The sequence below is a fragment of the Lolium rigidum genome, chromosome 3 (assembly GCF_022539505.1).
Source record: "Lolium rigidum isolate FL_2022 chromosome 3, APGP_CSIRO_Lrig_0.1, whole genome shotgun sequence".
Taxonomy (NCBI): Eukaryota; Viridiplantae; Streptophyta; class Magnoliopsida; order Poales; family Poaceae; genus Lolium; species Lolium rigidum.
Genome location: NC_061510.1, coordinates 366,269,604 through 366,281,953, shown reverse-complemented (window position 1 = coordinate 366,281,953; position 12,350 = coordinate 366,269,604). Strand labels below are relative to the sequence as shown.

At 49.5% G+C, this 12,350-nt stretch overlaps 2 protein-coding genes across 2 annotated transcripts; one reads left to right on the top strand and one right to left on the bottom strand.

Annotated features, from left to right (window-relative positions):
* The first annotated feature begins 4,417 nt into the window (after nt 1–4,417).
* Nucleotides 4,418–9,057, top strand: LOC124697370. Its single transcript, XM_047229976.1, has 5 exons — nt 4,418–5,260; nt 6,879–6,923; nt 7,035–7,194; nt 7,345–7,706; nt 8,968–9,057. Exons 1-5 carry the CDS (start codon nt 4,418–4,420, stop codon nt 9,055–9,057), a joined length of 1,500 nt encoding a protein of 499 aa, XP_047085932.1.
* Nucleotides 9,058–10,843: 1,786 nt separating this feature from the next.
* Nucleotides 10,844–11,382, bottom strand: LOC124700485. Its single transcript, XM_047232608.1, has 2 exons — nt 11,315–11,382; nt 10,844–11,149 (listed from the first exon to the last, which is right to left on the bottom strand). Exons 1-2 carry the CDS (start codon nt 11,364–11,366, stop codon nt 10,941–10,943), a joined length of 261 nt encoding a protein of 86 aa, XP_047088564.1. The 5' UTR covers nt 11,367–11,382; the 3' UTR covers nt 10,844–10,940.
* Nucleotides 11,383–12,350: the final 968 nt, after the last annotated feature.

The following is a 12,350-nucleotide window of genomic DNA, read 5'->3' as shown; positions in this document are numbered from 1 at the left end:
AACTACACGAGGTGGAATTCTTTCTTCCTCCGGCGGTGGGAGCGGGAACTGGCATCCTACGACGGCCCGCCGCCTCCGCCTCCGCGCAACAACGCCGCGGGTCGCCGGCGATGGTGGAGCGCGCCGAATAGGACGCTCCACAACGTCCTCGAGCACATCGAGGGCGGCAACACCCCGGCGCTCACGATGCCCCCTCCATCGAGGGCATCGGCCAATCGCCGCCGGGAAACGGTGGCAGCCATGGCGCATGGCTGCCAGCTCGTCGTCTTCCGACACGGCGAGATCGCTCTCCAGGTCGGCGCCATCCTTGGCGCCGGTGAAAAAGGAGCCGGCTTCGCCGCCGAGCAACCGCACGTGCGGCGGAGGCGGCATCGTCATCCGCAAGCCCTCGGCGGCACAAGGGCGCCTCCGCCCGAGGCGCGAACAGGATACCTCCAGCGAGCGGAAGCGCAAGCCGGCGAAGGTGAAGGTGGATGAGGCCGAGAGCGCCGAGGATGCGGCCATCCTCGAGGCCGTCATCGCGAGGTCCCTCCAGGACCTCGTCCCCGCTCAGAACGCCATGCCGCTCGACCAGGCCTGCGCCTGGTCAAGGGAGCAGTGGGAGAAGGAGGAGGCGGAGCGGCGGGCGAGGCTCCTCCAGGACGTCGCCCGCTACCACCGGCCTGCGACTCCTCCATCCGGTGCCGCCGTCCCCGTCATCGACCTCGAAGCCTCCGACGACGACCTGTACAGGCCATCGCCGTCCCCGCCTCGCACCAGTGGCCGGTGGGGAGACGCCGACCAAGGAAGCAGCCGGGGGGCTTCGGCGCCGCCGCAGCTCCGACGACGATGGCGGCGACGGCGGCATGGACTACACGGTGTTCTACCGCTATTTCGGCATGTAGAGCGCCGTGTTTTAATATTTACAGTTGTATTCTCCTAGCCGAATTCGAAATATAGTCGAATTCGGTCCTCTATGTATGAACTTCGCCCTCTATATAGTAAATATCATTAAATTTAGTCTTAATTCGACCGTTTTATGCCGTAGTTTGTCAAGTTTCTGTTTTTCAAAATTTAGATCGTCGTCTTCGCCTGAGATCGCGGCTGGGAAACTACTCCTCCCCACGCTAAATTTACGTCCAATCCGGACGTAAATTTCCCCGGATTTCGCGTGGGGAGAGCAAACGAGTGAAGATGCTCTTACTTTTGCTTAGCATCACATCGAGACTCACAGAGCGAATCTGAGAGCTTGTCCTTCTCCCGAAGCTAGCCCTCTAGCCTGGCAGCCATGGCTAGCATCGAAAGGGCAATAAGAGACCACCACTACACAGATCCACTTTATTGAAGGGGATACTTCTATCAGAGCTAAGATGGAGCAGGATGGTGGCGCTCCACGTCCAAGCGAAGGCTGGGGCAGTGGCGGTCGCCGGCGGAAGAAATATAGAGGCGGCGGTTGTATTACGTGGCCTGGACCTTGGTGGTGGCGACGAGGGAATCAGGCAAGGACGACCACGGAGGATTAGGCCCTGCACTTGGGGAATAGGTGGTTGTGCTTGGATGGGTGCAACGGGAGTTCTCGCGGCACGATCCACGCACTAGTAGAAAAAGAGACTTCCGTCATCCTCATTAGACCCGAAAATATTCGAACCGTGACTAAAGGGGGCTTTAGTCGCGGTTCGTGAGGCGACCCGTGACTAATGCTCCATCCGAGACGAAAGAGTACCCCTTTAGTCGCGGTTGGTAACACCAACCGGGACTAAAGGGCTATGGAGGGATTCGGCCGGCGGAAAAACCTTTAGTCCCGGTTGGGGACACCAACCGGGACTAAAGGTTTTTCCGAGTTTTTTTACTCCCACGCACCCTGCACCCACTCCCCCCGTGGATCACCTTTTTTGGTTTGTAAAATACAAAAGAAAATGATAGAAAATTAAAAAAAATTGTTTTCATATTCTTGTATGTTATGCAACCTACTATTTGGAGAAATTAAAAAATTCGAATTTTCACTTTTTTTGCAAAAAAAGTTAAAAAATGGTAAAACCGCAATAACTTTTGCATACGACGTCGGAAAAAAACGTATAATATATCAAAAAAAATCCTGGGCAAAAGTTACATCCGAATTCACCGGGGTTTACCCGGTTAGCCAATTTTTAGATTCTCAAAATTCCAAATGAAAATATGAAAGCAGGAAGATTTTAGTTTTTGCTATAAATTATGGATTTTATATTTTTTAAATTTTTCAAAAAAATAAAATTAATAATTGCATCCAGCATAAAGATTACTATTACTTTTACCCAATTTTAAGATTTTCAAATTTTTAGGTTTTAGGTTTGGCAAAAAAATAAAAAAAATAAAAAAGTTAATGTTTATTTATTTATTCACGATTATTATTACATCATTATTTTTGTTTATGAAGAAAATTATTTGAAATTCAAACAATAAAAAAATGTGACATCGACCAACATGTTAATAGGATTGATATGATACTAGTATCACATACATGTGCGCGTAGCACTTGGATGCGGGACGGAATGGAACTCGGAAGTTAAGCGTGCTAGAGGTGGAGTAGTGGGAGGATGGGTGACCGAGCGGGAAGTTTGACCACGAGTAAGTAATTTGACTAGAGATAAGTGTAGTTAGAGATAGAGACCAAGCTATGCAAATAATTGAAATAATAGAAATTCTAAAAAAAATAGAAAAAAACGGAGTGAAAAAAAATAGAAACTAAATGAATTAAAAAAAATTAACGAAATAGCCTTTAGTCCCGGTTGGGGACACAAACCGGGACTAAAGGTCCTTCACCCAGGTCACCCAGGCGCACGCTAGCCACCCACGTGGACGGACCTTTAATCGCCGTTCGTAAGCAACCGCGACTGAAGGGGGGCCTTTAGTCGCGTTTAATTAATTCCGGCTGCGCAATCGCGACTAATGGCAATTGCGAACTGGGACTAAAACCTTTTTTCTACCAGTGGACGAAGGAAGAGAGCCTAAGGGCGGTCACAGTGCAGATACGATCTCATCGTATCTAAAATCATCCAGCTCATTACATGGTCAATTAGATACGTAAGTTAGCAATGGGCTGTATCTACAAGTGGGTCCAGCTATTAATTATAGCAGCTTAAGCCTGAGTCAATGATTGGTCGAGGATGAGCCCATGGTGACAAAGCTAGCAGGGGCGGACGTGGGGATTGGGCTGAACACTAAGGGCATGGCCAATGCATAGCTCTAGAGGTGTTGCCTCACAGCTTTATCTTGGTTCGGGTGGTTCAAATTGGGTTCGAATAAAGAGGCAGCCTCTTCATGAGGAGGCAACCTTTTCAGCCATAAAGTGAAAAATGTGAGAGAGAAAGAGAAAAAACAAATCAGCTTTTGAGAGAAAGGCATATTAATGGGACCATAACATGGCATGCAATTTTTTTTATCCAAACCTAGTTGGACAGCTGCCTCCATTGCTCATGCCCTAATTCACCTCAATGCAGTCAATAAGAGCAAGAACAATAGTGTAGCTAGCAGCTGGCTATTGTGGTTTTCCATGTCATCTATAGCTAACTTATAGTCACCGCGTACAATAGTTGACTCTAAAAATGTTCTACTTTTTTAAAATATGGCCCACCCTTCACTCCCACAAATTGCCTAGGAGCACGTGCAAGAGCTAGCTCTTGCATAAGAGCCCACTTACCTTCTCTCTCCTCTTCTCACTCCTCCAACTAAGTAAAGAAATAATATTTTACCTTTTATAGCCAGCTGACTGGATCTTATTGTACTTGCTCTAAGATACGGTATCGTCAATAAGATAGGATGCTTCTCTCTTTCCTCTTAATTGCTATTCCACCTAAGCAAACAACCCGAGTTGGCAAGTTTAGATACGGTACACCGTGTAGCGTTGTGGCCGCCCTAAGGAAACGCTAAAACTTTTATTTAGGTATAGGAAACGTTTTTTTTACTTATGGATGGCAATTGTGGAATATGTATTTTTGTGGGACGGTAAATCTGTCTGAAAAATATTGGACCGCTAGAAACTGATTGTAGTTGAATCAGCCCCGGGACGATTTACACGGCCGAGCCCGAAAGTCCTCGGATGCGCGGTGGCCTCCTAGCCCTAGCCCTAACCCTGTCCGTAGTCGCGGCGGCCGGCGGCTTTCGGCGCTGCTTTCCTCTCTTCCCCGGCAGACATCTAGCCCCCCTCTCCCCTCCATTCCCCATATCCCCCTGCCCTGAGTCCTACCCTTCTGGCTTCCGCGGATGCTCTCGCAGCAGGCTGGAGGCGTCTCTTCCTCCCTTGACGCCACACTGCCAGCACGCCCTCGCTCTTTCTTCTCGGGTCTCAGCAGATGGACGCCATGGAGGTGAGTTCCTTGTACTCCTCCGCTATATCCTTCAACATAGGATCCATTATATCGGTCTGTAATTTTATTGAGACTGCAATAACAAATAAACTTTGATGTGTTCAATTTCATGCCTAATGCAGCAAGGCAATCAAGATGACAGGCTTGGCGACCTGCCCGACAGTATTTTGCTCACCATCCTTGACCGGCTAAATGTGCAACAGGTTGCAAGGATCAGTGTCCTTTCTAGGCGTTGGCGGCAGCTCCCAGCCATGCTATCTCGACTTCGGATAAGTTTTTTGGATTTACAGCCTCGGGTTACTGCCGATATTCCTCAAACTAATGCACTTGTGGCTGAAGCTACAAAGAGCATGCTGGGGCGCAGGGATTCAAGAAGAAACACCATCCAGTTCCTCTGCATCAACTTCTTCTTGATTCTTGATGACTGTATATCCATTGGACATTCTGTTGGCCACACCATGGCCACCCAGAATGTTGAGATTGCCGAGTTCACAATTTATGCTCAGGGTCGCAACGGCGATGATCGGGTCAACCATGGGAGACGATTCATGTTGTTCTTTGATGCTTGTCCAGGTGCATTTGGTGGTCTCACTTTCCTCCACATTCAGAATTTGAGCTTTGGTGAATCTGACATCTCTAATGTCCTCAGTACTTGCAAGCGGCTGAAGCGTCTACGCATGTTCAATTGTGGCCCTGGAAATTGTACCATACTGCAAGTTGAACACTCGCAGCTCACTGAGCTTGATATTGTTTGGTGTTATTTTGAAAGGGTTGTGCTCAACTCGCTCCCAAAACTAACTCGAATAGCCTTTGAGGGATGGATCCCTTTCGAAGATCCGATAAATTGTGGTTACGTCCCACTGCTTGAGGCTGTAGGCCTCACTAACGTTGGTCTTAGTTGGCACAAGATGGTTGAGTCAAGTAAGTTTCTTGGGGATATCTGTTAGAGTACGTCACGGGCCTGGGCCCGTTAGTCTTATGGTTTGCTTAGGGATCAAGTAAGCCCTGCTTGGGAGTCAAGTAAACCTCTCTATATAAGGAGAGGAGATGTATCAATCTAATCAAGCAAGAATTAAGAAGGAAATCCCTTCCCTCTTGCCATCATGTCCAGCCCTCCACCGAGTTCTTCCCACCCACCGCCGCCGCACTCCGACATCCCCGCCGTTCTCTCCCCGGCGGAGATCTCCGCAGCCCTCCGCGATCTCACCACTGCTGTCCAGGAGATCCGACTCTTCCTGGCCGGTCCCTACGGGCCGCCGGCGGCGGCGGCGCTGCTGCCGTGGCAGCCGACGCACCGAGCGGCCTCCGCCGCGATCGCTCGGGCGCTGCCGGCAGCCGACGCTGCCGCCGTCGTCGCCGCCACCCGACGCCAGGCTGCTGCAGTCCCCGCTGCCGCTGTCCACCATCTCCGGGCCGGGCCCTACCTCGGCGCCGGGGGACCCTCTTCTCCAGCAGCCGGCCGCGTTCTTCACCACCGGGATGCTACAGCAACAACAGCAGCAGCTGCGGCCGCCACCAACGCCGCCGCTGCAGCTGCTGTCCTCACCGACGTTGTCCCTGTCGTTCGGTGGGCCGCCGCACTGAGCAGCAGCAGCTGCCGTCGCCACCAACACCGCAGCAGCGGCTCGCTGCCGCCACCGACGCCGTCCCCGCCTTTCGGCGGTGTGGGAGCGACCTTGGCCCCGGGCTCTACATCGACACCGCCCGGGATGCCCTTCCACCCGGTCCGTTTCCCTCCGTCGCCGTCACCGCTTCCGGCTTGGATCGCTATCCGCCACGTGTCGGCGGCGGTGAGATTGCAGGCTGCTGCGCGCGGCCTCCTAGTGCGTCGGCATGTGCGGGAGATGCGTGATCTGCAGCTGCAGCTCCTCCAAGTTGCGCTTCGTTGCACAACGGACCTCGATCTCGTCCACTGCGTCGGGGATCTAAGGCGTGCGATTTCCCCCAAAGGCGGCGGACATGCTATTTTTCCCGCGGGCAGCGACCTCAAAGTCTGTGCCATCGACAGTCATCCGGCGGGGAGAAGGCATGGTGTCACCGACAGGAGCACACCACGTAGCACCACCGCATTCCGCCGCCGGCCGCCGCGCGGGCTCCTTTTGTCCCGTTGGTTTCCATGGGATCCAGGTGATCGTACGAGTGCACATCCGACGGGCGGATGGTGTCCACTTTATGTTCGGGGGTCAACAATAAAGCGTCCCAGTCTATTTCAGGTTGAGAGTAATAAAACAAGCCGAGATGTAAAAGGCTCGTTTTAGGTGTTAGGGTTGTGTTGCATCGAGTCATGGTTTGTTTAGGTTGCAGCTCGAGGACGAGCTGCATGTCCAGGTGGGGTGTAGTGTTAGAGTACGTCACGGGCCTGGGCCCGTTAGTCTTATGGTTTGCTTAGGGATCAAGTAAGCCCTGCTTGGGAGTCAAGTAAACCTCTCTATATAAGGAGAGGAGATGTATCAATCTAATCAAGCAAGAATTAAGAAGGAAATCCCTTCCCTCTTGCCACCGGCCGTGGGCAAAAGGCCCCCGGCCGGCCTTCTCGAACCCTAGCAGCCACATAACAATATCTCTGTGCGAGAACTGAAGTTGCAATTTGATTGGGAAAAGGTAAGTTATTCCTTCTTGTCAGATTTGGGTTCAACTAGAATAGGATCGTTTTGCTTGCTGTAGATTTTTACTACTTTCTGCTATCCCCCATCATGTGTTTATTTATGGCAGATTTGGGTTCAACCAGAATATCTGGCAAAAAGGCTGCCATATGTGTTCCGCCAACTAAGGTTTCTGAATCTAGCTCAAATTCCTGAAGGGTATGATCTCACATGGGCACTATTCATTCTTCAAGCTGCGCCTAACCTGAAGGAGCTATACATGACAGTATGTTGTTACATGCGAATCCCTCTCTCTTTTTGCAATGCATGCACCTGCGGCCGATGCTAAATTTTGCAATATTTCTGCATTGAGTACAAATGGTTGCAGAAAGCCTGTTTCAGTTTGCCTGTGTTTCCTTATGCCGTGCAGGTATGGCCAGATTTTCATCTCACTGAAACGTACACAGATGCAGATGAGAGTAGGGAACTCTCCTGTAGCGAGGTTAAGGGTGTAGTAAACTGGGAATCATCTGCGTCTGATTTCCAGCACCACAATCTGGCCACTCTCACCATATTTGGTTTTCAGTTTGAGGACTACATGGTGAGCTATGTCAGACGTGTAGTAAAAGCAGCGGCGAAGCTACAAGACGTGTTCCTGTATGATAAGCTGGCGTGCCGTAACTCCAATGTGGGTGTTCCAGTGCCATCCCGTTCGCCGTTTACTGAGGAGCAGCAGTCTTCAGCGAAGGAGAGAATCACCGAGAGGATCAACTCCTCTGCCAGGATTCACTTTCCGACCAGGGTAAGGGTTAATCACCGTGCAAAAATGAAGTATCCGTAGAATGTTTTAACAAGTTTGTGTTGTAATTCCTCTCTAGCCTTGTAAAGATTGCTCAAGACATTTTTTTTTACGTAAGATTGCTCAAGACATTCTATTGACGTACTTGTCTGGTTTTGTTTGTATCTGCAACACATGCTCTTGTATAATTTGGAATGACTTGCAAGGAGGAGCATGAGTTCTAGTGATATTTGTTGCGTGGAATAGAATGAGACACAAGGCGTAGAAAATGAAGATTATGGATTTGTGTTTTACTGCTTTTAGAATCTAACGTTTTGCTTCTAGAAAAAAAGAATCTAACGTTTTGACCTGAAACTGTTATCCTGGGCGCGTTTGGTAGGCTGCATGCCCCTTGGGTCGCATCCGCGCAGCTTTTTTTTTTGGCCCGTTTGGTTTCCTGGTCCACACCACGTTGTTGCAGGAACCGGTTCTCAAAGCACCCTCGGACCAGGCCCTGGAGGAACGCCCGGTTCGGCCGTTTCTAGTGAGTCACCCCCGTTTTCGCAGAAGTGGAGAACGCTGCGTCCTCGCAGAGCCATCGTGGGAGATGGCGGGAGCTTGCGCGGGACGGCGAAATCTCGGCGCCATGAATTCGGTCATCGCGCTTGAATTTTCGCCACCGTATATAGGGGTGGCTCTCTCACCGGCAAATCTAAATCCCCCATTTCCTCCCATTTCGAGCTCATCCACCATCCCCGATCTAGCGACCTGGCCAGCTCTACCTCACCCGCACGGTCGGCGAGGCTTGCGGCTGTGGCGGCGGCTACTGGCCGCGGAGGATGGTCGTCTTCTTCGTGTGCGTCGATGACTTCGGTTGCGGTAAGCTTGTGTAAACTCTAGCCTTAGATCTAGATCTTATGGATACACAACCGGGGTCTGAACGAATCCATTCTAGGACATTCCTTCGTCGCTGGTGGAGGTTGTGGAGGTTTTCCAGGTTCCATCTGACTCTACAACGGGGACGGTGGTGCTGCCTGCATTTTCCACTGGGATGGTGGTGCTTGCTGCATCTCCGCCAGGGTCCCCTGCTTCCCCTACCTCGGTGCTGCGTGTGGTTCCTTTGACTGTAAGGCCGATCTTACCTACCTCGTTGTTCTTTCATGTGGTACTGTTAGTTCATAGATATGCTAGTGCTTAAGGATTTCCATGTGGTAGTTCATTGATCTGATAGTGCTTAGGGATTTCCATGTGGTAGTTCATTGATCTGATAGTGTTTCTCATGTAGGCTATCATACCTTTGGGCTCCCTTGATCTGCCTGCGGCAAGAGTGAATGCTCAGCCATCTCTGATAGCAAGCAAACTAGCCATGGTTTGAAAACCTGAGCTATCAGAGTTTGTGCTGAACAGGTTGGTTCAGCTCGTCCGCAGCGACGTCTGCTTCAACTTGGGATTCAAGGAGCAGCAGAAAGAAGGTAGCCGCGGATGTTGTTGCATTCGTCGGCGTACATGTCACCACTCTTCAGTTGTACAACCACATCAGAAACTGGAGGACGAAGTGGAGCTTCATCATGAAGATGAAATCCGATCGCATTCTCGACTGGAGTGAAGATGGTTGTTGCTTCTACGGCGGTGACGAAGGGGCGGCGGGCAAGTACATCCTGGTACGAATCCTCATCGATCTGAAAGTATATACATGTCAATGTCGTCCGCACTAACAGGTGTTCCTTGTCGATTGCAGCGGTAGCCGAAGCACCGTCAGTACGTCGGCACCCCGATCACCAACTACGCTCAGATGAAGACGATCTTCACTCCTCGGTTCGTCTGCAAGGCGCAGCTGGTCCAGCCTAACTTGCTGGTCAGGGCTATCGACTTCATTGCAGACAGTGAAGCCGAGTATGCCGCCTACCGTAAGCTGCAGCCACCGGAGAGGAGGAGCTGACTTAGGACCTGGCTCCGCAACCAGTTTCCTGCTTAGTGCGTCTGCTTCTCATGATCCACTGATTTTGGGAGGTGATCTTGTATCCCTCCATTAGCTAGGACTTGCTACAACCTGATCCCCGGTATGTAATGATGAACTTGTTCGAGGTGGTATATACTAACCCCTCGTGACGAACCTGTGATGATTCACGAAGTAGTTGATTCGTTCGTGATGCATCGCCCACTAAGTACTAGTTGCTATGTAGTACCAGCATCGTTTCTGATGAACTGAATCTGATGTGTGCTGTTATTCAATACTGGGTAACCTCACCACTCAAAGTGAAGGGGTTACCACAACACTGAGCTATGTGCAACTAAACAGGCTGTGGGCTGCACGACCTGGGAAGAATATGTTGAAAACGGACAACCAAACGATGGGGCATGGATTCCTTCTCCGGCACGTAAAAGGCCGCACAGGCTACCAAACGACCCGCCAAAAGTGGCCCATGGCCCGTTCGCAACGCGCAAGGCCTTCCATCTCGCTGGCGCAGTCATGCAACAAATTGGCCCAGGCAACCAAACGCGTCCTATCTACATAGGACTACCTCATGTCCGTTTTAATTGACGTGCAACTGCACTACTAATATGCTAGATTAGCCTTCCCTCCGTGTCGATCTTTTCAGACCGGAGGGAGTGCTAAGTAAAACGCTACCAGTTTCCCAGCTATCTAGTTTACTCCTTGTAACTTAAAATTAAAGGCTTCTTCCGATCATAGATTTCAAAACATACAAAACAGATAAAAACTGCAGGAATAGGAAACATAAGAAACACACAGGAAAAGTGCCTTGATCGCTTGATCCTATGCGAACGAGTGTACAAAAGATGTTAGAGTAGATATTGAAATTTCTATGAAATTGTGGTGTAGGATTGCAATCCATAGGAATTTTGGAGGTGTCCTTTCTTTGATCCGAAGGGCTTCCTTACGAAAACATCCTGTGAATTAGAATCCTCCAAGATTCTTATGCAAACTCTTCAATCCAAAGGGGCCCTAATACTCTTTGCTGGTTCTATTTTTTTCCCTTCAATTTCTTTGTCTTTCTAGGTTGCTCTTTTTATTCTCTGGGCTTTGCGCCGTATGGGATCACATTGAGCTGCTAATTAAACTGACAAACCATACAAATATTACACATAAACCTGCACTCCATTCGTTAATTATTCAACATCACACTCGTATCATTATTGAATTCAAACTCCAGAGCATAGATGAGCAAGACGAGTGCGGCGTGTATCTAACGTGATTCAGCAATTCGTCTTGGCATCTTGGGGCGTATCTAACATGATTCAGCAACTCCTCTTGGGGCAGTTCTGATTGCTGCCGCTTTGGAGGTGGAGCACGCAGCCCCTGCCGTTCTTGGGCGCGCAGAGGCAGTGGCACCCTTGGATCACCTCGCCGGGGCGGTTGGTGCAGGTGATGTTCCCGCCCTGGAAGCACCGGATGGTCTCGCAGGTCGCCCCGCAGTCTCCGCCATCCCCAAACACCACCACGAGCCCTGCTTGATCCAGACCATAGCAAAGGCACACGTACAAGGAAGCATAATAAGATACTAAGGTGAGTGTATCGATCTCAAGTTCTCAAGTAGCCAGACATGAATGGACTACAATAAAGGGTGGAAGAAAGTTCCGACGTTGAAGGACAAGGAGACGGACGGGCTTACCGGAAGAGAGGAGGAGGACGAAGGTGAGTGACAGATTCATGGTGGCAGCCATGTATGTGTGTGTCAGTGTGTTGGGTTTGCTTCGTTGTGATATGTGGTTGCAGCGCCGTTGCCTTTATATAAGAAGGCTCTGAATGGACAGAGATTTGATGCACATGAACACTAGCGATCTCGTTTTTTAAATAAATTAAAAATCATTTATTTGAGTTTAAAAAAATTTGAAAAAAAAATCTGCATATAGCCAATAATATATCCCACAAATGTGTAAAATATTAATTTTAAATACTTTATATTTTAAGCTACAGAAAAAAGACAAAAGTCCAGATCTGAGTAGTCATTTTCAAATCTTCAAAAACATGTCAGATATTGTTATTTTTATCTAGCACAAAGTAAAAAGAATTTTGGATTAAGATTTTGCATGATTGTGAGATGTATCACTGACAATTTTTAGAATTATTTTTTAATTTTTTGATAATCAATAAACATTTTTTATTTTTTAAAAAAATAGCGAGAATACTGGAGCTTGGGAGCTAGAAACAGTTTCCAACTCTGAATTTGCTATCGCGTTCAAGTACGAGTACTTCTGTTGGGGCGCGTACGGCTTCAGCCAAACTACTCAGAACCGGCGCCGCGCTCTCTCTGAATTTATCACTCTGTGGTTCACTAGCTTGGACGCGAGATCACGGAGGACCCATGTGCAGATGCAGTGATACGTAGGTGCTGCCAATGCGTCGTGGAGTTCAGGATTTGTTCAGGCCTCGCGTACATCTCAGCATGCTTTGTCTCGAACCAATGAGGGCTCGAGGCAGACAAAAAGTCAGAGGAGGCTGCTGACTTTGGGCAGGCGGTGGCTTACAGTAGACTGACTACCATTGCTTCGATGCGGATCACATTGACCATGGAAAGTCATGTCATGGAGTAATGGAGTTCACACCCCGCTACCAAAATCTAGCTTCTCCGGCCCGTCACAAGTTATCAAAATCTAGCTTATCCAGCATGGACTCCGCGTTGATTTTAACAAAACTTACCCAAATCT

What these genes read in the sequence shown, in the direction of transcription:
- LOC124697370 (XM_047229976.1), top strand. Translation starts at nt 4,418, where the DNA reads ATGTGTTCAATTTCATGCCTAATGCAGCAAGGCAATCAAGATGACAGG. An exon ending in CAAGTAAGTTTCTTGGGGAT is followed by an intron (nt 5,261 to 6,878) that starts ATCTGTTAGAGT and finishes CAGCCACATAAC; the next exon opens with AATATCTCTGTGCGAGAACT. An exon ending in TGCAATTTGATTGGGAAAAG is followed by an intron (nt 6,924 to 7,034) that starts GTAAGTTATTCC and finishes TATTTATGGCAG; the next exon opens with ATTTGGGTTCAACCAGAATA.
- LOC124700485 (XM_047232608.1), bottom strand. Translation starts at nt 11,366, where the DNA reads ATGGCTGCCACCATGAATCTGTCACTCACCTTCGTCCTCCTCCTCTCT. An exon ending in CGTCCTCCTCCTCTCTTCCG is followed by an intron (nt 11,150 to 11,314) that starts GTAAGCCCGTCC and finishes TGGATCAAGCAG; the next exon opens with GGCTCGTGGTGGTGTTTGGG.